Raw genomic sequence first — 24,587 nt, forward strand, 5'->3', positions numbered from 1 at the left:
CAGCAGTGCAGCGAAAACACCGTGCGGTGAACATCTCATTCTCGGCTGAAAGAGGAAGTGTTTGGCAAAAGCGTATAGAAAACAAAGTTTATTCTTTATTTTACATATCTGTACATGAACATGTTCTTCCTTCAAATAAAGTTTCTGAACACAGTAGGATGAACGATATTAACACACCGATTCTTTTGGAAAATGACTCGTGTCGGGGAAAAAAAAATCAACATTTACAAAATGTTGAAGAGCAATTTGAGTGAATGTATTTACCAAAAGCTACGACTCCACTACAAGGCAGGCATGTTTCCTTTACACTCTTTTAGCACCTTCAAATAAACATTTCTCAGTTGAAAACTACCATTTGTGCAGAATAAAAACAGGTTGAGATACTTTACAGTCCAACTTAAAATGCTTCGAGATAATTAGCAATCTTTTTTTTAATTATTTTTTTATTTTTTATACAGTGTTGTTTCTCTTTTTTTAATCTTAAGACTGACTTTCTACTAAAGTTTTCACTATAACTTGACTTTTTTTTTTTCCCACAATTTTTGCATTTGACAGTAATAATTTAGTGGCGAATGTAGAAAGTTGTAAGGAAAGGAGAGCGAAGCACAGGAAGCTGGGACAGAAACCATGACGATACACAATCCTCTCTCGTCTCTTCGGGGGAAGTAAGACGCGTTCGCCCGGATGAGGCCACACGAGGATGGTGGCGGTCTTCTGTGCTGGGGGCTCAGGAGTGCGGGAAAGCGGCGAAGGAGACGAGCGGGCAGATTTGGAACGAGATGGAGGCGTGACGCTTCGGCGAGGGACTTGGTTTGGTTCAGGCGGCGGAGGGCGGGCAAGTGGTGGCGGTGAAGGTGGAGCAAAAATGCTTCTTATTTGGAGAGGGTCTTCTCAGCCAGATGTTTCTGCTGGCTCTCAGCATGCCTGGAGGGTAGACAAAGAAAAGAAATAAGACCTGACCAAACCAAATCTTAACCCTGATCAAATCCTAACCTGGTGAGGTCCTCGATGTCAACCAGCATGGCATCTTGTTCCATGTGGAGCTCGTCTCTGACCACCAGTAGCTGGACCAACTCCTCGTTCAGACCTACACACCAGAGCGGGAGATGGTGAAACATAACTTCGATACGTAGACAGACATCTGTGATGGCCGCCGCCAAGCTAAAATGGAAGTCGAATCATGTTTTATTGGACATCGAAATTGCACCCGACTCACTTTCAATCTGGGAGTGCAGATCGTTTACGATGACCTGGAGTTGTCCAAGCGTCATGTCCCTCAGGTCGGTGGGCTTCAGGCTTCTTTTCATGAGACATTCACTGATGTGAGGCATGTGTGGGAGCTGTCAGACAAAGCAAACAACGGATGGAATACAAAGGAAAAGCCTTTAAAACATGAAACATTCTGGTAAACAACTGATAGTTTTTTTTTTATGTGTGTATGTAGAACGATCAGAACATCCATCGCATCGTTGTCAGACAAAAAAAACATAATAATTAAAAAATGGTCTGTTTTTAATTTTTTAAATATTTTTAATTGATCATCAAAGATTACATTTAAATTGAGGGGGAAAATGGCTACAAGCAGTGCAAATATTTCTCATCAGATGTCCTCAAGAAGCAGGTCACAAAAATGTGAACTTGACGACCTTGTCGTGTTCCAAGCGGCCGCTAGAGGGCAGCAGGCTCCTTTCTACTACAGTAACATCAGCGTCAACTTCCTTTCCGGTGTCCAAAAAATCGCTGTATATTCGCTTTCATTCAAAGAGAAGACGACTGACTGCATGTTTTCAATCGATAATAACTAAAGTCACACGAGTGGACGCAGCCTGCGTTAGCTCTACTTATTCCTCTCCAGCGAGAACAGGTAAACAAACACACAGTATAGTTTGCACCCGACGTTTCACTTTCGCATTTTTGTGACGTCACGGTGGTGGTCAGTAAAACCAAGAGTGGGCGATAGTAGTTCTAGTTTGTTGACAAATGTGTTTCAAGACGTCACAAGTCGGATGATATCACTATTGTGTGTCATAGTGACATAATGTAATGTCTGGAAATCAACAGAATTCGACGGAGCAACTAAAATATATGCATGGCGTGGGGGTTGTTTTAAAAGTGACGTATCATGGCCTTCTTTTTTACATTTTATTTCGCAAAGAGATTAAACTATAATTGTAGGATTATGGCTGTAAAAAATATTTCTGTAAAGATAACACGTTTTATTATGATTATTTTTTTAACAGACATTTTTACACTCCCTCTTAATTTATTATTATTATTTTTTAATGGTCACACTGAGTCCTACATAATGTGTCAATATCACAAAAACCTGGCATTTGAACAGACCTTTCTGTTTTTTTGTGTGTGAGCGTATATTTCCGGCCTCCATGACCTTGATGATCCACTTTCCGATTCTTTGTGTGTTGAGTGACAGTGATGCTCTGTGACTGTCGAGCGCTGCTCGCTTCCACGACGCACCAGTCAGTGCTTTCCGCTGGATGAATTATGGATGTGGCGGGGCCTGGCCTCCCTCCACATCCCTGAATAAGTCACGTGGAAGTACGACGTGTGTACGTATGACGTCGTTGCTCTATTCATGTGTGTGTGCTCCGACGAGCCGGAAAAAAAAGGATGAAATAATGATGAAGACTGCCTCACTGCGACATGATCATAAAGTGGACAGGGCCTGTTCAATCTGTATACCCACGGGCCACGATATTAGGTCCACCTGCACAATTTTATGAGTTTAATGTGGTGCAGTTTGCAGAATTTTTGGGGTAAAGATAAACCAATTGTTTATTCTACTGGCGATATATTTTGAGAAAGACTAAAAGCAACGTGCCACTCACCAGATCCACCACAGGTGACTTTTTCCGGTTCTGTTTCTCCACCTCCACCTGCATCTTGGCCATGGGCTTGGCCATGGCCAACGCCAGCTTGGCCTCCGCCTGGAGCTTCTTCTGCCGACTCACAAAGTCCATGTCCTCCAGGGACTCGGAGTCCTCCTCAGTGGTGTCCCGGTCCGAGTAGGACGAACTCTGCTTGGACTGCGTTGAGGTGAACGTGTTTGGTAGAATGAATAACAATGACTTTTCTGGAATGTACTTTTCCATATAAAATCATGTGCATGGACGGTAATTGCTTTCAATCAGCAGAAGAGTAAGGATGAACATTTCTCTGGCTTTGTGTTAACTGTGTTTCAGGCTGACAGGAGGTTAATGCGTCCAACCATCCGTGCCCCGGTTGAGCGTATTCCAATTCATTCCTCATTTGCAGCCCAGGAATTGGTTAACGGGCCAGAAAAGGTGGACCAAAGCCAAGAGACCTGCTCGTCCTCGTCGCGTCCGGTGTCAGGTGAGCCTACCTACCATGGGAGACAGGGGCGTGTCCAGACTGGTCTCCGTCTTGCTGTCGTCCGCATCGCTGTCCTTGTCGCTACCGCTGTCGTTGACGAAGCAGATCTGGAGGTTCATGCCGCTCTGCAGCCTGCAGGAAGCACGTTCATTGATTCTTGTCGTAAAATTCTTATCATCATTCTTATCAGAATTGAGTTGAAAAAGAGAAAGCACGAAATGCACCAACAAAAAAATACAAATAATAAATACAAAAATAATAATCTAAATAATAACGAAAAAATTACAATAATTTTAAAAAATAATAAATACAAAAATAATAAATAATCTAAATAATAACGAAAAAATGACAATCATTTTGTATTGTGCTGGGTATTTTTAGGTCATGAAAAATACCGCTGTGATGTAAAGGACAATTGGCTCCTCCTCCCACACAGTCCATTAAATCCACTGTATTGCATTTTGCTGCAGTATTGATGCTTTCTAGACTTTAATTGCAACATGATAGTGGCGGTATTACAAAATGGATTAAGTCAAGGAAATCCCCGAAGGCCCAGCCCACTGCTGCCATTAGCTGTACCTAATAAAGTGTCCCCTGAGCATCGCTTTGTAGTTAGAAAAAAGAAAAAAAAATGCAAACGAGACTCCCTAGTTGCCTCCATGAGATCATAATGCAGGGTGAGGACTGACTCAACCAGGCTGTGTGTTTTTAATCATCTCCCTGCTTGTCCTCCATGCAGATCAATGCGGGAAGCAGCAGGCGGTTCTGGTCCAATACAGATGACAGCGACCGGGTTGTTCAAATTCATTTTTGTTTCGACAAAGTGTGGACGAGGCTCCGAACGCGGATCAATAATCTGCTTATTCCATGCAGTAATTACAAGCACGGCTGATTGATCACGCGGCAGGGCATCCAAAGAGCACTGATTAAAATAGAACTTTAAAGGGCGATGACTCCGATTGTGCAAACGCTCTCGCCAGTTAAAATACAGATTGAGGCTTCGCGGGTTCAAAAAGTCGACCGTCTCGATCTGAATGACAATAATAAGAGAGCGACATCACGTTACCGTGACGACAGGCTCGGTTTGCCGCTCTTGCTGCAGCTGGTGTAGATGCCCGGTCCATCGTCGAAGAAACTGCCCAGGGCCAACTTCTGCCTAATAGACTCCCTCTCATTCTTCTGGGCCTGAAACACAAGCAAAAACATTTTTTTTTAATGAGAGACTTTTGCGTTGTCATGGCAGCTCTGATTTTATTTTTAGGCCGTGGCACCATTTTCCCAATCTTTTACACGGCCGCTGTATTTATAGCAGCAGCCTCCTAATTTGGCTGGGTGTCATTTTAACAAGATGTGATACAAAGTGTGGACTCAGCTGAACCAGCAAAACGTGTGAATTAGATTCACTGGGAGATTTTTTAAATAAAAGACAATATACATTTCCACCACTGGGTGGTGCCGTTGCATCAAAGAACAAACAGCTCAATAGTGTTGTGCTACGTTTACAGGCGGTAATGTTAAGTACTAGTTTGAGTCACGTGGTAAACAGACGACATATAACACTGATGCTCCAGCATGACCTCAACAAAAGGCAAAATAAATAGAAGAATAATGTGATGAACAATGATAAACATTTTAGAGTGTTTCATTTGGGCTGTCTCTTGACTACAAGTTCCAATTTCCGTTCAAATTTCTCTCCTGTCTCAGCGTGTCTTATCTACGCCATTCAGCCTCGCCAGACACTCGTCACACACGCCAGGCATTTCCTTCCATCTTTGCTCGTCTGCCTCAAACTGTCTTCTCCCACATCATTCCTACCACTCCTTTTTCTCACATTTTTTTCTGTCTTGTCTCCAACCAATGTCAATCACCATAATCTGAGGGAGCGGCCACCAGATGGCCAGAAGAGAAGTCGGCCTGGTTCTTCACACACATCCTCGTGTAGGAGAACACAAGTGACTAACAAAATTAAATAGCATCCGATTCAATTTCAAAGTCATTCCTAAATGTTTTGGCTCTGAGGAATTTTCAGTGAGCCTGAAAGAGGTTCACAAGGGTCAAAGGTCACGTTTGAGCTTTACACCTGCTACACAAAAGAGCTTCCTGCCTTTTGTCTAATTGTCATCTGCTCTGTTTGTGCGCTTGGGTGGGCCGAAAACAGACGTCGTAAAATCTTTACAACGGTGAGGAATACAACGCTGTGGGGGCCTCGCAGCCAATTGGAAAACCGACACACGCCGCCGCTTGTTTTGCTCGCGTAGTCATCAGCCGGCTCGCTTTAATGCGGCGTGTCGAACTTTACATAAACTGTGCTGGAAGTACAGCGCAAGGAATTGCAGAGTAATCAAACAAACACAGCGTATCAATGCTTTGTCTTCCCGCTGTGGATTTACCGCACCTGCGCTCGCTCGATCTCATCGCGGCACTAAAAAATGCCACGGTAACCTTTCCTGTCATTTTGTCACTGTCGGGAGATTTGCAGCAATCGCGTAAAAAAACCCAAATGGTCAAATTGTCTCGGAGTGGCTTCCTTTTTGCCAAAGAATGATGAGATGGAAAATTGCGGGGGCCATTGAATTAACATTTCAATGCGGGCAAGAGGCAAGAAGAGGATAATAGTGACAGGCCTAACGACCTCCTTCATCCTCGAGCGTCCCGAAGGGTCCAAATTAGATTGGGGAGGAACACAATCAAGCTAATGTGTATTTTCCACAAATTGACAACGTGAAGCCAAATCTTCAGTGAATTCTTCCTCTTCAGCGTTGCAGTGGAACATTTCATTTGAATTATCTGAGCCAACTCAGTGGCATGGTCGGTAGAGTGTCTACCCTCAGACTGGAAGGTGGTGGGTTCAAACCCCGGCCGGGTCAATACAAAGACTTTCAAAATGGGACGCATTGCCTCCCTGCTTAGCACTCAGCATTAAGTGCACTTGCGTGAAAAGTTTTAGCTCCTGCAGAAGGTGAAAATGAACATCTTTTCACGAGGGTAAGTTCGAAAACATATTGGAACGTGGCCTGTTATTAGGTACACTTAAAAATGGCGGTGTACCTAATGGAGTGTCCGTGTGCTTCCCTCGTTAAATGCACCTGCGTGAAAAGTTTTAGCTCCTGCGGAACGTGAAAGAGGCTAAAACTTTTCACGCAGGTGCGCTAACGAGTGTAACTTGGAAAACATATTGGAACGCGGCCCTGAGGACTGGAGCTTGAAACCTGTGACCTTTGATCATGATCTTGGCCTAATAAAGTGGCCTGTTATTAGGTACACTTGAAAATGGCGGTGTACCTAATGGAGTGTCCGTGTGCTTCCCTCGTTAAGTGCACCTGCGTGAAAAGTTTTAGCTCCTGCGGAACGTGAAAGAGGCTAAAACTTTTCACGCAGGTGCGCTAACGAGGGTAACTTGGAAAACATATTGGAACGCGGCCCCGAGGACTAGAGCTTGACACCTGTGACCTTTGACCATGATATTTCCCTAATAAAGTGGCCTGTTATTAGGTACACTTGAAAATGGCGGTGTACCTAATGGAGTGTCCGTCTGCTTCCCTCGTTAAGTGCACCTGCGTGAAAACTTTTAGCTCCTGCGGAACGTGAAAGAGGCTAAAACTTTTCACGCAGGTGCGCTAACGAGGGTAACTTGGAAAACATATTGGAACGCGGCCCGAGGACTAGAGCTTGACACCTGTGACCTTTGACCATGATATTTCCCTAATAAAGTGGTCTGTTATTAGGTACACTTGAAAATGGCGGTGTACCTAATGGAGTGTCCGTAACATTCCCTCGTTAAGTGCACCTGCGTGAAAACTTTTAGCTCCTGCGGAACGTGAAAGAGGCTAAAACTTTTCACGCAGGTGCGCTAACGAGGGTAACTTGGAAAACATATTGGAACGCGGCCCCGAGGACTAGAGCTTGACACCTGTGACCTTTGTCCATGATATTTCCCTAATAAAGTGGCCTGTTATTAGGTACACTTAAAAATGGCGGTGTACCTAATGGAGTGTCCGTATGATTCCCTCGTTAAGTGCACCTGCGTGAAAAGTTTTAGCTCCTGCGGAACGTGAAAGAGGCTAAAACTTTTCACGCAGGTGCGCTTAACGAGGGTAACTTGGAAAACATATTGGAACGCGGCCCCGAGGACTAGAGCTTGACACCTGTGACCTTTGACCATGATATTTCCCTAATAAAGTGGCCTGTTATTAGGTACACTTGAAAATGGCGGTGTACCTAATGGAGTGTCCGTCTGCTCGCCTCGTTAAGTGCACCTGCGTGAAAACTTTTAGCTCCTGCGGAACGTGAAAGAGGCTAAAACTTTTCACGCAGGTGCGCTTAACGAGGGTAACTTGGAAAACATATTGGAACGCGGCCCCGAGGACTAGAGCTTGACACCTGTGACCTTTGACCATGATGTTTCCCTAATAAAGTGGCCTATCATTAGGTACACTTGAAAATGGCGGTGTACCTAATGGAGTGTCTGTATGATTCCCTCGTTAAGTGCACCTGCGTGAAAAGTTTTAGCTCCTGCGGACCGTGAAAGAGGCTAAAACTTTTCACGCAGGTGCGCTTAACGAGGGTAACTTGGAAAACATATTGGAACGCGGCCCCGAGGACTAGAGCTTGACACCTGTGACCTTTGACCATGATATTTCCCTAATAAAGTGGCCTGTTATTAGGTACACTTGAAAATGGCGGTGTACCTAATGGAGTGTCCGTCTGCTCGCCTCGTTAAATGCACCTGCGTGAAAAGTTTTAGCTCCTGCGTAACGTGAAAGAGGCTAAAACTTTTCACGCAGGTGCGCTTAACGAGGGTAACTTGGAAAACATATTGGAACGCGGCCCCTCGAGGACTGGAAGTCGACACCAGTGTAAGTGAAAAGTGCCACACCCGCCCTCACCCCCACTTTCTGATTGGCTGTTGGATCTGTGACGTCACTTGGACACTCTATTAGGTACACTGTCATTTTCAGGTATTCCTAATAACAGGCCACTTCATTAGGGAAAAATCCTGGTCAAAGCTTAAATGAAAGTGAAAAGTGCCACACCCGCCCTCACCCCCACTTTCTGATTGGCTATTTGATCTGTGACGTCATTCGGACACTCTATTAGGTACACCATCATTTTCAGGTTCGTGAATGACAGACAGCGTTGCTATGCCAGCCGACACACGTTATGTCAACATTGATGTTTTAATTTGGTATTTGTTGGATTGTAGTTGATGGTGTTATTATACCGAATGTATTTGTGTTTGAATAAAAGGTTGAAAAAATAATCCGTTATGCTGACATTTATTTTGGGGGATACCAACTCATATAACAAAGTAAAACACATACATATTGTCATATAAAGCAGTTTGATTTTTATGTTTTAATTAGCAAATCCAAAAACAAGGAACAAAACATCAGACATGTTTTAACATGAATGTTTATTAAAATAATAACAACAACACCAACAAACGACAACAACAACAATAATAATAAAAGTATATTCAAAATTACTGGAAATGCACTCACTCACTCACTCACTCACTCACTCACTCACTCACTCACTCACTCACTCACTCACTCACTCACTCACTCACTCACTCACTCACTCACTCACTCACTCACTCACTCACTCACTCACTCACTCACTCACTCACTCACTCACTCACTCACTCACTCACTCACTCACTCACTCACTCTCACAGATCCGCTCGGTTGGTGAACGGGAAGTGACGTCATTTTCTTCTTCGTTTTTTTTACGGCGAGGTGGCACCAGCTTCCATGCGCATTAGCGACACCTACTGGTTGAAGAACCATTGCAGTACTTCAGGTCTTTCAGGACCTGGTATTCCCTAAACGTCTACCATCCATGTCACAACCAGGTTGTGTTGGGTTATATTACAAATAAAGACTGCTGCTTTGAGTTCACAGGGAGCCAGGCTCTTTATTAGTGAATAAACATAGTCTGCCCTCTAGCGGTACGAAACGTGAACTACATTGCAAAAAAAAAAAACATTTTTCTTTTTTTAAAGTGGTGTGCCCAGGCGGTCTCCCATCCAAGTACTAACCAGGTCTGGCCCTGCTTAGCTTCCCAGATCGGACAAGATCTGGCATTCTCAAGGTTGTCAAAGTTTTGCATTATATTGACACAATCGCCCCTGAAAACGTGCAAAGTTTCTGAATGCCATAAGCGTGCACGCGTGGAACGGTTGAAGAACGCTAACGCCTACGCCAGTGCTTCTCAATTATTTTCTGTTACGCCCCCCCTTAGCAAGAAGAAAACTATTCGCGCCCCCCCTCCCCACCGTGACTATCCTAACTTGTCTTGTAAGTCGTAAAATGTTGCACTGTCGCAAACGTGACAGAAGTAACAATGAGAGCGCCACTGCCCCCTGCTGTAGTAAACGCGCAATTACACTTTATTCTAGTACTGCCAAAAAAAAAGCCTGTTCCCCAGGGTCACACGCGCCCCCCCAGGAATAGCACCGCGCCCCCCAAGGGGGGCGCGCCCCACTATTTGAGAAGCACTGGCCTACGCTAACGGCTGTGCAGCCTGAGTGGTAAAAAAAATAACCAAAGTAAAAATAGCCATGTTTGTGTGGGCATGGCCTTCAAGGTACCGTTCACTGTATCATTCCTTCCATGATTTCACATTATATCCACTGCCCCCCCCGCTGCCCCCCTTCCCCTCCAGCTTTACGCTACGCTCGCTCTCTCTCTTTTCCACCAGCACAATGGAGGCTTTTTACCCGACAAGACCTCGCTCCCTGGTCACACACAAGCGTCAGTGTTCACACACGAGCGCACACCAGCAAGCACTAGATCTTGACATTGCAATGCACCTGTCCAAATGTGTTTGGAGAAGTGATTAAAGACTCTTCAAAGCTGGGCTGGGCTGGAGAACCATCCTACCATTGAAGTCCTCGGTGGGCCAAAATTCCAAAACAAATATGAATGCACACCTGGCCGTATGTGTTCTTTCTTGACATTCAATCTTTTTTTTTTTTTTTTCATTGCCAGGCTATTTTGGCTGGTCCACACAAAGATGCTAGAAATGTGCTGTTGACATTCCAAACAGAGAGCTTGACTCTGATATCTTTTCCAGAGCTGACAGTGATCCGCCGCTGTGCTCACAGCTTCACAAACACACACAAGCTCAGCCTGTTTTGACTACACACATGTTCTCGCACACTTACATCAGACTATTTTCCTATTTATGGAAAATCTGTAGGATATATCCACGATATATCTTTCTGAGATGTCAACATTCCGTAGCAGATAAGAGTCTTGCACTTTGAACTTTTATATAGTTCAGCCGCAGGTCAGTGCAAAGCTGCTCCTGCCGCTCAGCCAGGAAAGATCGGCTCAGCAAGGGGTACGGCCAACCCACTGAGGGAATGTGTGTGTGTGTGTGTTAAGAGAGATGGGGGAGGATGACGGTGAGATAAAGAACAAAAACGAGAAGAAGAATAGAGGCACAATGACAAAAGGAGAAGGTCGGGACAGGACAATGGCTGCCTCGGGTGACATTTGAGCTTCTACTCTCGGAATGTGGAGGGGAAAAAAAATCTGTGTCTGTTTACGAAAATGCTGACTAACTGAATTAGACAATAGCCGCAAACATCACTAAAGAGGAAATAATTGAGTATGTCAGACGTGTTTTTATTACAAGCCACGTCATAGTTATGGTTTTCCCCCACTGGGCTGGTTGTAGCAATAAAAGCACATAAATGGTTTGGCTCTTACACTAGCTTGGTTTTAAATTCTCAGTTTGGTTCACATTAAGTACGGCAAGAAAACAAATGCAAAAGAAACCGCTTTTGTGTCATTGCTTTTTCAAAAGAAACAATAAGAGCTCAAATCTTTTCAGAAAATCCAACACAAACATTTTGATCAGTGAGAATTATGCCAGAAAATATGATGTCTGCTAGCCAGAAGCTGAGCCGCACTGTGTTTGTTTACCGACTAGGCTCAAATGAAAAGCAGCCTCATCAACTGAACACGTGTTACCTCCTTGTAGTCATCACCGAGACAGAGGCAGGACGAGTTCCTGATGACATCACCCACGCCGTGGCATTCGTCCGAGTGTTCCAGCGCCTGTCTCATCTCGCCCCCACCCTCCCTCCTCTTCTGTTGTCCCTTTGGCCAGCGTTTACTTTTTAGTCCAGGCTGACTGCCGAACTTGGGTCTCGTCCCGGCTGACTCGCCTCGGCCATGCTCTGAACATATACACCGACTCTGATCTGTAACTTTCAGCTCGTCCTCTCTTACAAGCTGCGGGGATGTTTCTCACTGCCCACGCTGTCTCCTGTGGGACTGTGAAAGCACAGTGGTCAGAGGTAAAGACCCCCCTTTTAGACACTCCCTGCCTTGCCGGTCAGGACGGCCTCTCACGGGAGAAAAACCTCCCTGTGTGTTTTTTTTTTTTTTTTTTCTTCTTCACGCCCCGACGTGTGGTCAGCAGCTGCTTGCAACCACATTGGGGAAAAAGTCACCTCAGCAAAAGGAATGGAAAGGAATGTGGAATGAAGAAGAGGAGGAAGATGTTTTTTATGTCCAAGATAGATGATTACATCTTGACAAAAAGAAAGGCAAAGAAAGGATTTAATCTACATGTACTGGCTAATTTAGAGGCTGAATGACAAATAGTTTCCATTGGACTATGTGTACTGGCTTCCCTTTTCAATAAAATCCCCTCAACACCTCAAAATTGCTTGAGACTAAAAAAGAGAATGCAAAAATGTGGATTAGTTTAGAGCTTTGAGCTGGATTAAGCGTTAAAATCTGTGAATGAATGATGACCTCTTTGCATAAAGGTTTCCTGCTTGAATAAAATAACCACTGATGGAGAGCACAATGAAAGGTCAGTCCGTCTCACACAGACACTGCACGGGGGGAGCACGTCTGCGATTTACACTTTCAATCCCGGCTCGCCGCGTTATGAGCTCATCGCTGCGAGACATTATCGAGCCATGACTCATGTATTTGTCATGGCTGCTCAGTGGGAAATTTTGAAGCTCATATGGCAAAAAGGCAGCAATTCTATGTCAACACAGCAACCTGTCGTCGGTTGATGGAGGAGAGGGTGTGCACACTTGTGCAACCACACTATTTCAGTTTATTTTGATTCACCATCTTGAAAAAGACAGACAAAATTTCAATTAAGGTTATTTGGCTCTTTTTTTTTTATAGCACATAAACTAGTATGCTAACAGGGGTGTGCAGACTTTTTATAGCCATTGTATTTAGATTTACTGTACGGTACATGCTCACCGCGAAAATTTTATTTGTTGAATTTATTTGAATAATGATAATATTACTTTCCATCCTCTTAGAGGGGGATAAAAACAGTTTTTTTAAACAATCCTGACTATATAATCCTTGAAAAACAATCAACAAACAAGTCTCGTGATCCTCACTATCAGATAACCCGCAAGAGGACAAAGTGATACGACAACACGAGAAGAGCAAAATGAGAAGGAACAACAAGTAATGTTGACCAACGTCAAGAGGGGAAGATGAGAAGGGGCCAGACAAATAATGAAATATTCATCGAGTTGGGGGAATACACCAAAACCGAGTCCAATCTCAAACACACGTACACACACCAGCACTGACAAGCAGGAAGTCTGCTTGATTCAGCGACAATCCCGAGGGATTTGGTGGTAAAGTACACTGTCGCTGTCCACTCAGAAAGACGCCTCAGACTGCACACACACACAGCGTGAACCATCAGACTTCAGTCTAGCATGTATTCGAAACGTCCCCACATCAAACATTGTACAAGTGCACACACACACACACGAGCCAATAAAAGAGCTTTTAGCTTTGCGCTTCAGTGGCTATGAAGGGCGGAGCGGCTTCATTAGTGAGGCTGACTTCACGGTTAAGGTGAAGTCACTGATGATCTTATTTTTCGAAGCGGGGTGGGCGGAGGCGGATAAAGACATGGTCATGATCACCGCCTCGGGCCCACTTGGAGGGTAGCATGGGTGCACGTCGGGAGATGGTTAAATGTGGAGCGGATGGCGTGACTGTCAGGTGAGGAGACACGGGGGGGCCTTCGGAGAGGGAGCGAGATAGACATAAACACACAGAAAAAGGCTTTTTGTTCCAAGTGAACAGAGGGTGACTGTGGGAGAGAGGGTTCCTGGCACCTCCTGTGGGCCTGGCATGCACTGCCACTGCACTCCACGCGTGTGTGTGCGCATATGCTCGATTCCGAAGCACCTATAAGTCCGCCTCCACTGATGCCAGTAATGTGTTACGCTAACGTGACCACGTTTCAGTACAATCTAATTTGTTATAATTTAATGTCGCTTACTGTATCCTATTATTATTATTATTATTGCAAAGGCACTTAAGTTTGCTCAAGCAGAATGGCTGAATGAGCAATCAGCAGAGAGCTACATTGGCAAATCACTAAGCTGCTAAGTCGTTAAGTAGTACGGTGGGAATGGAGCGGGAGGTCAACGCATTAAACGCCCAAGAAGCAAAAAAAAAAATACACGTGAAACACAAATACAAGCCAACAGTTACATTACATATGTATTGTAATGCGGAAGGCTAACAATAAAAACAAGAACAATTGACGACATTTACTGTGTGTAAAAGTGTGTTTATGTTTTTAGCTAGCTAACGATTTCCAAAGATAGTTATCCTCCTCAAGTATGTGTTCATGAAAAATGAAGTATATGCTTTTGTTTTGTGTGTGTACAACAATTACGATGGCAAAAGGGCGTCTGACGTAACTTAACTTTAACTACCTATGTGCTAAGTTAGCATGCTATGCTACACAAGTTGGGGTTATTTTGTTTCCACCTTTAGGCTATATGATAACATTAAAAAAAAAAAAAAAATTCTAAAGGAGTAATCAGTGTGTTCTAATGTAACTGTGGCAACTGTGCAAACGATTCATTGACATTTACTTACGGCCACATGTAAGAGCTTTTTTTTTTTCGGGCCAAAAACAAGATAGAAGCAAGTCTTGCTGCCATAGCAACATAGCCCACAATGTCGCCATGGCGATGCTTTGTGTTCCAAACAAATTGGGGAGAGCGGGTCGCCCCATCAGGAGGTCCTCCAACTTTTTTTTGTTTTTTGGGCAGGGAGACCAATAACGCACAGCGAGTCTATCAAGCACATTCTGCTAACTGAATATTCCCCCTCACGCCATTGATCACTTTTATTGGACTAATTTCATCCATTCACAACCCCCCCTCCAAGACCCAAGAATGGTCCCGAGGCCTTGGGACGCTGACATTACTCCTGCCGCCTGATAAATCTCCTCATCTCGACCCCGCCTGATTGTGCCGCTGCCGCTAACAGCGAAGACAGCTCCATCAGAGTTATAGATGATGATGGGAATCCCCCGCAAAAAAGAAAACCGAGATTTAATGCAACGTGGGCCTCTCGCCATAAACAACGACGTGCGTTTAAGCACTTAAACAAATGAAAAACAGCAGCAAAAAAAACCCCAAAATAAAATACCCGTGCATTAATGACTTGCATATGAATCCCTGACATTTTTTGGCCCTTTCATTTATGACGATAACCATTTGGCATGGAAATTGATGGATTTCTTTGGGTCACAAACTTATTTAACTAGAAAAAAAAAACTACCTAAGAATCAACAATCAAGAGGTTCATATATATATATATAAATGTTACATAAAGGAGAATAACAAATTAAAAAATATGTATATATAATAAAATCTAATATAAAATAATTGTTTTTATATATATATTATAGGTTACATAAAGGAGAATAATAATAATAAAAATAATAAAAATAAAATCTAATATAAAATATACTTTCATATATACATTATAATTGTTATGTCCCAATACTTTTGTGCATATACGTACATACATTCCCCATTGTGTGTGCACATATGTGTGTGTGTGTGTGTGTTAGGGGCGCTGTCCTCTGCTGGTTGCCAGGTTACCGCTCTAATTGAGAGGCCTCCGGAGAGCCGCTGTTATCTGAATCCTCTGTTCCGCCTGCCGCCCTCTTTCTTTCTTTCTTTTTTTTCTTTCCATTCCTCATCCTTACGCCCCCATATGCAACTTCCATTCCCACTTTGGTCTTTATTTGCACCTTCATGAATTTCCATCCTCAGACTTTGCCGTCCGTCCTTTTCTCCCCTCCTGGCGCCGTGTCACTGAGCGCTGTCGATACTTCTCTGGTTACTGTTTAATGTGTGCCTTTCAGCTCGCTTCCCTACTTAGCCCTCGGCATGTCTTCGTTCCCTGCTTATCACCAGCCCTGTCCTGCTATCTTTCTGTCACTCTGTCTCCTATTTTTTTTTGTTATCATCTAGCAACAAACATGGCAGGAAATCCTTATCCTGTTACACAAGCAGCCAGCACCGATGTAAATCCACCCACCCTCCTGAGTGACACACACAGACACACAAAAATGTAGAACTCTTGCTGAAAATGATAAATGCTGTGCGGGGTGATGTGAGTCACCAAATTAAAATGTCTGATTTAAATGTTGAAGCACAAACACAAATAGAAAAATGTTATGTCATTTTTGTAGATGGTGTATGGGGCACATTTCGGAGCTTTGAGAAAAAATAAAAATAGAAACTCTCAACAATCTCAAGAGACTCAAAGCAAAGGCTCTTTTGGAATAAAAACATCCATAACATGATTAATTGAAAATATTAAATAATAATACAAACATATATATAAAATAATAATATAGAAATTATTTTAATTATTTGATCTAATTTTAAGTATAGACCAGACCAAAATTTTGACTTCAATACTTCACCCGCATAAAGTAGCTTGACACCCAGACACAATCAAGTAGCATAAAGCTAGCACTTTTTTTTTTTTCACTGCAATTCTGTGATTAAAAGAACATTTTATGCATTGCATCTAATTCCCGACCACGCCTAATATTCTCTGGAGTTGCAGCTTTCCAAACAACATTCACAATGGCTCTGCCAGCTCCCCTGACATCTTCAAGAAGCTCGTCTCTTTCATCCACCTCTTCCTCCCTCTCTGCATTGCAGACTGGCTTTCCTATTTTTACTGCAAAGTCGACGTACAGCTGTCAGGAGCTTGCTTAAATCCCGACACTGCTAGGCTAGGCCGCAAACCCCAAACAAGTCAATATCTCAAGTCCTTCAATTCAGTCTTCATACACGCCACATAGTTTTGCAGGAGGTTGGAGACATTATTCCCTGAAGTCAAGATCTCCCTTGGCAACCAGCTAGCCACCAGATTCACAAAACGATCGCAAAACTCAACACACTCCCACAAAGGTCGCAATATGTCACTCACACATGAATGTGACATTCGTGTACCAAACTGAGGACTACCTTGTAAGAACAGTTTTCCTGGTGGACCATCCTTCACTGCATCCTAGAGCCACACCGGCTGAGCTGGGAGGACCGGGACCGGCTGAAGATTCCCAGTCCTGCAGTGGTATTCCAGCCGGAGCGAGGATTCCCAGTTCTTGATGTTGCTACTTAACTAAAAAACAAAACAAACCGACTGACGCGTCCCGTCGCTTACTTCACGCCTTGTCACTTCTCAAGCGAGACGAAGATCTACGATTCCCGACTGCTTCCCCTCTCCAAAAAGCCAAAAAGAGGGAGGGGAACGAGCGGCGAGAGGACGGGTGTGGGAACGAGAGAGAGAGAGAGAGAGAAAAAGAAGGAGGGGAGCGATGAAAAGCACACTCACACAGTCGCCTCTCTGGAAAAGGGGGAGGAGCCAGGGGACTGAATGCGTGCAGGCTTGAATGGAGAGACGAGGCGGAGGAGGAAGAAAGGGATGGTGGGGTCGAGGTCAAGGTCGGAGTGTCATTGTGTTGAATGACGAGTGAGCCTCAAGTATTTGAAATCGGCCATCTTAACACACTACAGTCATTTTACACCCAACCCCAAATCCAATCTGCCCAATCCATGAAACCGAAAGTGGGTCGCTCACATTTGGACAAAAGTAGAACACTTCCTTCTTGATTCCAGAAACGAAGCAAACAATCACAAATACAACAAGCGATCTTCCTTCAGTCTGCACGCCTGAATCCCTAATGGATTATAATCTTAACGGCGGCAGATGGCCTCCTCATTAATCCACACCAGGCCAAGCAACTGGCATAATCCTCTCTCCATCCTCCACCCGTGACTGTTAACTCGATTTCGACATCGCCGCCGTGATCTTGTCTGATCTCAAAAACAGGTCAAAATTGTTTTTGTTTAATTAACACAATGTGAGACCATTCTATCAAAACGGATTATATAGGAGACATTTAATTTAGAATCAGGTTGTAAAACCAAAACCAAGGTCCATCATCTCTTTAACCCCCCCCCCCCCCCCTCCCTCACAGCCATCTCGATATTGATGTCTGGCGCTTCCTGACAAGATCGCTCTTTGGATTAACGACGCGGATGCGGATCGATGCGTCCGCCGCCGCAACGTTCTTCTCGGTTCACGACGAAAATATGACCCGATGCGGTTTGACCCGCCTGGTTGGTGCCGCATCCCGTCACGCCGGCCGAATGCAATGATCCGTGCATGACATTAACCTGCGATCAAGGTTTTTTTTTTTCTTACATCGAAAACACACTCTGTAGCTACACGGAGTTTATAGTCAATGGGTTAAATGAGGTGGAACGTTTTGGAGGAAAGGGCAAAAAGACTACCAAGAAGCTGCTGCTCAACCACAACATGAAGCAATGTATTTTTAATACCATGCCCACGCAGTGAATCATATTTTTATTGGAGCTGGCTGTTTGAGAGTACATTTGGTGCCTGTAACGATTCAAATCATCTTAGCTTTATTCATATTATATAATCAAATATACGCTTTTTTCATAGTAATGATACACAGTTTATATTACTTTGTTTTTAATGTAAGCATGTATCTGTATTGATTTTGTTCGGGGCAAGGAGAGATGTGCCCCACCAGATGTGTGATATGTTTTAATTATTGATACAGAGATGCAATAAAATTAAAAAATGACTATCTATAGTTGACCTCGTTTCAATAGCTTCATTGCTGTGACATTTTGCCATTTAAATAACGTAGGGGGTGTGGCCTATGGGGCAGTTTTTGAGGTGCCCTATGAGAACTGCCCAGCAACAATTAAAATGTTCTTTTTCGAATAAATATTTTTACGCTCAAAATGATTTTCAGTTAAGCCGAGACTGAAACTTTTTATTTTGCTAAATCACAATCAAAATGGTGGAGAGTGGTGCAGTCACCTGACTTCACTGGTGGAGAAAAAAACACGTTTGTTGGATTGACATCAAAAAGTCCGGCCATTGATTGCACCAACATGAAAGCAGTGAATAAAAATTCACACACCACACAGATTCAACATCTTTGATCTTCCATATCAGGACCCCCCTCCAAATTACCATGGCAGCAACCGAGTCCAAAGTTCCCCCCCCTGCTGCCCTTCACACGGTTGTCAAGGTTACAATCTTGAACCACTGCACAGGTGGATACAAACACAGCATCTCTTTATTATTAGCACAGAAAGAAAACAGCATTGGACTGCCATCGGGCTTCAAGCGTGACTTTCAAATGGCGACCACGGTTTAGCACATCAAATCACTGGTGGGCAGAGTTAAACGCCAATGCTGACAGGAAAGCCAACGCAGAGAGCGGAGAAAAGAGAACGGATCTTCATACCGCCTGAAACGTCCAATGTAAATTATGCATGCACGGAGTTGGGCGCTCACTTTTAAGTGCGTCGCTCTCGCTGCCAGGGAGCGTAGCAGCGCTTCCCACACAGCAACACACACACACATCGGGAAATGTGTGTTTAACTCGAACCGTGTGGGTGTATTTATAGATGCAAACAAAAATGATGAATACTTAATCAAGAGGCAATGACGAGTAATGCGCTAGTGGGTTGCAGGAAACTCTGCGTATACTGGGGAATTAATGAACTCAGCAAGTTTGAACCGTTGGAAAGATAGAATATGAGTAGGGTAGTGCAGTAATTGGTCTATAATGGCCTATCAATGCAGTTCATGTGTTGCTAGTATATTTCTGGGCTGAAATGTATCATATGATGATTATTATATGCACACCGGGAAAACGCCTGGTCACGTTCTAGTTGCGTTTGAATAAAACATTCCGAATAAAAAAATTAATAAAAAAAATAAGATATATATATATATATACACCGTATTTTCCGGACTATAAGGCGCACTTAAAAACCTCAAATTTTCTCAAAAGCTGACAGTGCGCCTTATAGTCCGGTGCGCCTTATATATGGACCAAATAGAGAATGATGGATGGATGGAACTTTACCTTTTTTTTAAGTTTACCGACCTATCTGACTGTTTTGTTTTGTACTTATTAAAGTAAGCTTTACATGTTTATTTTGTGTGTTGTGTGATATTAACATTATTGATATATTGTTATTGTTTTCACTATTTCAAGTTATTAAATTGTGATTGCATTAATGGTGCGCCTTATAGTCCGGTGCGCCTTATATATGGACAAAGTTCTAAAATGGGCCATTCAATGAAGGTGCGCCTTATAGTCCGGTGCGCCTTATAGTCCGGAAAATACTGCATATCATTTTTTTTTAAATAATTGATGCATTTCAGTGGAAATCACCTTTGCCCCTTTTGCCAATCATCCCCTTCCCTCCTCTGTCTGCTAATTGCCTATAACTCCACTTGCTTCCTTTTCATGAATCCCCTCCATCGTTCCCGTTCTTCCCCGTGTGCACCCGCGGCCTCGCCATCCCTCACAGCGGGAGTGATGGCAGTCCAGATGCTTTTAGCATGCTGACATTTTGTGCCAGTGCAGAAACACTGCATAGCGAAGCAGGTTGGCTCAGTGTGAGGGCGGGAGCTTGGCGGTAATGAGCTCGCTCTGACAGAGAGGAAGGGAGTGTGTGTGTGTGTGTGCCTGTCTGTGTGTGTGTGGTGTTCATTCACCAGAGTTGCTCTAATGAGGCCTGCGGTTGGTCGTGGAAAGACTGAGCCTGCTGTGACCACCAGGCTGTAGTGATACTTCACTTTTCGAAATGTGTCCCAACATGTGACAACCGACTGGGTTAAAGACCGACGGGCCGACAATTACATTTGCGAGTCGACGCTATCCTTCACGAGGGAGGGGCTACGAGTCAAAACAGCAGCTTGAAGTGTAATTACGACAAAGTCGGCGGGCAAACCGTGCAGCGATTCCCCAAAAGTGATATAATTGACGGGGAAAAGAGCTCCATCCATCCATCCATCCATCCATCCATCCATCCATCCATCCATCCATCCATCCATCCATCCATCCATCCATGCATCCATCCATGCATCCATCCATGCATCCATGCATCCATCCATCCATCCATCCATCCATGCATGCATCCATGCATGCATCCATGCATCCATCCATCCATCCATCCATCCATGCATCCATGCATCCATCCATCCATCCATCCATCCATCCATCCATCCATCCATCCATCCATCCATCCATCCATCCATCCATCCATCCATCCATCCATCCATCCATCCCATCCATCCCATCCATGACTAAAAGGGTCCTGTATATTAATTAAAAACAATAAATAGCCCCCAAAAGATGAAAACATGCTTTTCAATTTATTGGACTGCATGCAATGAGATGAAGTGATCCTCTCAGAGGCAACAGATGAAGCGCTCAGCATGCTCTAGTGCACAGCAGTACACACACACAAACCCACAAAACATTGCAACCAAAATATCCTCCTTTTGATCACAGCCTTTGCACGTACATGCGTCTGTGCGTGTTTTTAAACACGACTTACTTATATTCTTAGCCTCGTCTAAACACGCCAAGTTTACGGCCCGCTTCTCCGCCTCGCACACCAAAACTCTATAATTAGGGACAGAGTAGAGCAGTTTCAAACTGCAGCTCCACCCAAATGAATGTTTCTACACACAAGTCCACTATAAGCATCATTCCTTACCCTTGACTTTCCATTCAAATTCAATTTAGCCATTAGCAAGCCTGCCAGTGTGTTTTGTATCTTCATCTTTGGGGACCGTGCGGCATGTATGGACTTGTGTCAAAGCGGCCGTCTCCTCGCCGCAGCAAATAAATCCCCATTTCCTCCACAGTGCACTCTGACACTCACAGCCGGCGTCCCTCTTTGATAGTGTTTTGGAATTGTGTGTGTGTGTGTGGGGGGGGGGGGTCGGGTCTAAACGGAGGGTAGCAAATGCCCTCCTGCTGTATCTTGGCTCAGTGAGAACATTAAAGCTTCCTGACAGACAGAATAAAAACAATTAGCAAAGTTCACAAGCTTGCTTCGAGGTGATGTTTGGAAGAGAGAGTTCACAATGGATTCATGTGGCGTGGACTTACCAACGCGACCGTGTTTACAGTTTGTTTACGTGTGATTATCTGAAGGTAAAAGCGAACTTTGACAGCAGATAAGAAGAAAAATCTGTCTCGTCATTAAAAGTCAAACTTCACGACCCTGTGAGTTTTAAAGGTCAGTTTCTTCCGCTGTCTTGTTTTATCATAATTTTATCCTCTGGATGGAAAAAAAAAAAATAGGTGCGTGCATTGAAATACACACGTGTGTCATATTTGATGACTAAGCCGGCCGGCTCGACTTGACGTCCGCAAGTCGGCACACATGGCTACCTTTGTACACACAACCCCAACAGACAACGTGTCATAAGAAAAGAATGCGAAGCCTGAAGCTATGAAAATCCGCCGGAAGACGTCCTTAAAACGTCTGAGCCTTTCAAAAACTAATATCAATTTGTTTTCCGGTTCAATAATACAAAAAGTCAAAGCGGGCTTTACCTGAGTTACGTGCCCGGGTGGCTGTGAGGAATCCAAGGTTAAAGTTGGATGAAAAAGAATCCACTGACAAAAAAAAAAAGAGGGAAAAACCCTGAAACAAAGTTGGCGGACCAGCAAACTATCACGAAGGGGAAAAAGATATCCTTTCATATGATAAGGTGTGTGTTTGGAGACAGCATAACTCTGAAGCAAAGGCGGTGCAAGTGTGTGAGAGCTGGAGGGCCGGGCGTGTTTCAGTCGGTGGCACACACACACACACTCCCAGACACATGCAAAAACACGCACATTAAGAGCAATATATGGGTGTTGAAAGAAACACCATAGCCTGAGGGGTCACTCTGTATACCTGGTTGCAGCCCCCTCGGCCCCTCCCGCTTTCTCACCGCACTGACAAAGTTGCATTAGTTAACTTTTCATCTCGTGTCTGGCTATTCATTCTCCTTCCAGGACCTTTCAACCCTCGACGTGGCGGCGTCGCCTTGAGAACTGAGAGTAGTTGTTATGGTATTATTGTAGAGATTGCTACTTTTGCTGAACTGCAACATAATAACAGGGTTTTGCAAACTACAGGGAGTTTTGTCGCTTGGCTCAGATCACTGGCGGAGCTAGCAGTTATTTTTTCGGGGGGGGGGGCTGTAAAACAATCCCAAAAAATTTTTTTTTCTCCTCAGAAAATGCTGATAGAATTTCATTACTGTATTTTCCGGACTATAAGGCGCACCGGACTATAAGGCGCACCTTCAATGAATGGCTCATTTTAAAATTTTGTCCTTATATAAGGCGCACCGGACTATAAGGCGCACCATTAATGCATTATGTCAGATTTTTAATCCAAATCAAATCATTCTCCATTTTATCTTTTTTATTTCAACTTCAGACACAACAAATTACTTTATAATCACAAAATAATGATCCATAGTCTTTTTGATTCATGATTCATAGTCTTCAGCGGGCCACTTATGATTGATCTCATCACACAATGCTTCGGGCCAGTTTAAATTTAAGAATTTGGTCCATATATAAGGCGCACTGGATAATAAGGCGCACTGTCAGCTTTTGAGAAAATTTTAGCTTTTTAGGTGCGCCTTATAGTCCGGAAAATACGGTACATTGGACGTAGGGAAATCAGAAAATACCCAAAAGTCAATTATCTGGCCTGGCACCCGGGGGTGTCCAGGCATAATTAAGGGCTGGGGGGAAGTGCCCCACGTGACCCTTTCTCTAGCTCCGCCAGTGCTCCAGATGCCAGTTGAATAAAAGGCTAAAAATAAAATCCATTAGCTTTTAATGGGAGACTCTTTTTGACCAAGAGAACAAGGTTGAGTTTTTTTTGTGTGTGTACAAAGGTTAAGACCTTATTTAGACCTGCAGCTCTCCCAGTAGGTCTTTTAAATTTTGCAAGAAAGAATTGCCTGCAGGCATGGAGATGATCTTGATTCACCATAGAAGAGAAGCAGGTAAACCAAGAGCTGAAGAACGTGAGCCGCCTCGGAAAGATAATATTATTGTTTCTTTTTCCACAGCGAGGGGCTTAATGGCGGGTTAGAGGTTCAGGTCCCGTTGGGCCTCTCTCTGCCACGCGCCTCTGGAGTTCATTAGAAACAAATGACAAAAAGAGGTCAGTCGATCCCTCGCTAGCTCGCTCAGCCTGGAGGCGCACGCTGAGATTGGAGCAGTTCCAAACCCCGCCCAAGATAAACACACCTGCATCAAGATGACTTCATTCATGCAAACTGGACAGGAGGCTAACTCGTTCCTTGTTGCCATGGAGATGTGGACAGAAGCAGGATCTTGAACTTGCCGGCAAGACGCAACGTAGCCACAAGGAACAAAATGACCGCTACAAATTAGAAGCCTTGGGCTGTTTGTTCGGCCCTTTTTTTTTTCTTCTTCTGAACCTTTACTGAAGCATGCATCTCTCACACATACACACACATACACACTCCTTCCAACCCATACATGAACACGCCCATCGTCTAGCCAAGAAGTCCCACCAGGCCACGTGTCTAAATATTTAATAGCATTTTAAAAGCACCCCCGACTCGCTACCCCCTTACTTACGCTCTTCTCCTCCCTTTTGGGTACATCCTGCCAATTTAAGGATTAAGACATTCAGATGTCTCCTGGTATAGCAAAACAAAAAGGTCCGTCCCATTTTTGTCACTATTTCAATACTAGTCTTGTAATAATTATTTAGCATGTGAAAAGTGAATTTGTGCTAGGTTAATTCATTGTGGAGCTGTTTTGGTGTGTGGGCCACGGCCACCAGGGGGCAGACTACTATAGACTGTCAGATCCACAGTACACAGCAATCCGTTTTTCTGAGGATAAAGAATATATGCCAATTATCTCTATTTATGTTTAGTTTAACAGCAAATGTGTGTATAGTTAAGCTAGAGAGTGCCATTTATTTGCAGTTTGGACAAATGTGTCTTTTTCAGGAGTCTCCAGAAGTTTCCAAGACGACCACAAGAAGCATTTGGCAA

The 24,587-nt window shown here is 43.9% G+C and overlaps 1 protein-coding gene and 1 long non-coding RNA gene across 8 annotated transcripts in view; one reads left to right on the top strand and one right to left on the bottom strand.

Annotated features, from left to right (window-relative positions):
* Window positions 1-73: 73 nt before the first annotated feature.
* The window catches only part of schip1 (schwannomin interacting protein 1), a 136,221-nt gene continuing 111,707 nt past the window's right edge, over window positions 74-24,587 (bottom strand). For 2 of the 5 annotated variants that reach the window (XM_061280139.1, XM_061280140.1), the window contains 6 exons: window positions 4,418-4,536; window positions 3,366-3,483; window positions 2,847-3,044; window positions 1,217-1,340; window positions 994-1,087; window positions 74-924 (listed from right to left, as the gene is read on the bottom strand). In XM_061280139.1, coding sequence (XP_061136123.1) covers window positions 873-924; window positions 994-1,087; window positions 1,217-1,340; window positions 2,847-3,044; window positions 3,366-3,483; window positions 4,418-4,536 — 705 coding nt within the window. In that variant the 3' untranslated portion in view covers window positions 74-872. Of the gene's footprint in view, window positions 925-993; window positions 1,088-1,216; window positions 1,341-2,846; window positions 3,045-3,365; window positions 3,484-4,417; window positions 4,537-11,333; window positions 11,696-16,657; window positions 16,998-22,101; window positions 22,295-24,587 lie in introns of those variants that run through there. The other 3 variants (XM_061280142.1, XM_061280144.1, XM_061280143.1) reach the window with 3 other exon arrangements.
* On the top strand, window positions 1,664-4,979 carry LOC133155118 (uncharacterized). 3 transcript variants are annotated; one of them, XR_009714579.1, is made up of 5 exons: window positions 1,664-1,864; window positions 2,426-2,567; window positions 2,850-3,054; window positions 3,201-3,351; window positions 4,091-4,979. It is a non-coding gene; the product is annotated as an uncharacterized LOC133155118 (long non-coding RNA). The 3 variants fall into 3 exon arrangements; XR_009714578.1 differs by having other exon boundaries at window positions 2,432-2,567; XR_009714580.1 differs by lacking the exon at window positions 2,426-2,567 and having other exon boundaries at window positions 1,666-1,864.

Source organism: Syngnathus typhle, linkage group LG6 (assembly GCF_033458585.1).
Source record: "Syngnathus typhle isolate RoL2023-S1 ecotype Sweden linkage group LG6, RoL_Styp_1.0, whole genome shotgun sequence".
NCBI lineage: Eukaryota > Metazoa > Chordata > Actinopteri > Syngnathiformes > Syngnathidae > Syngnathus > Syngnathus typhle.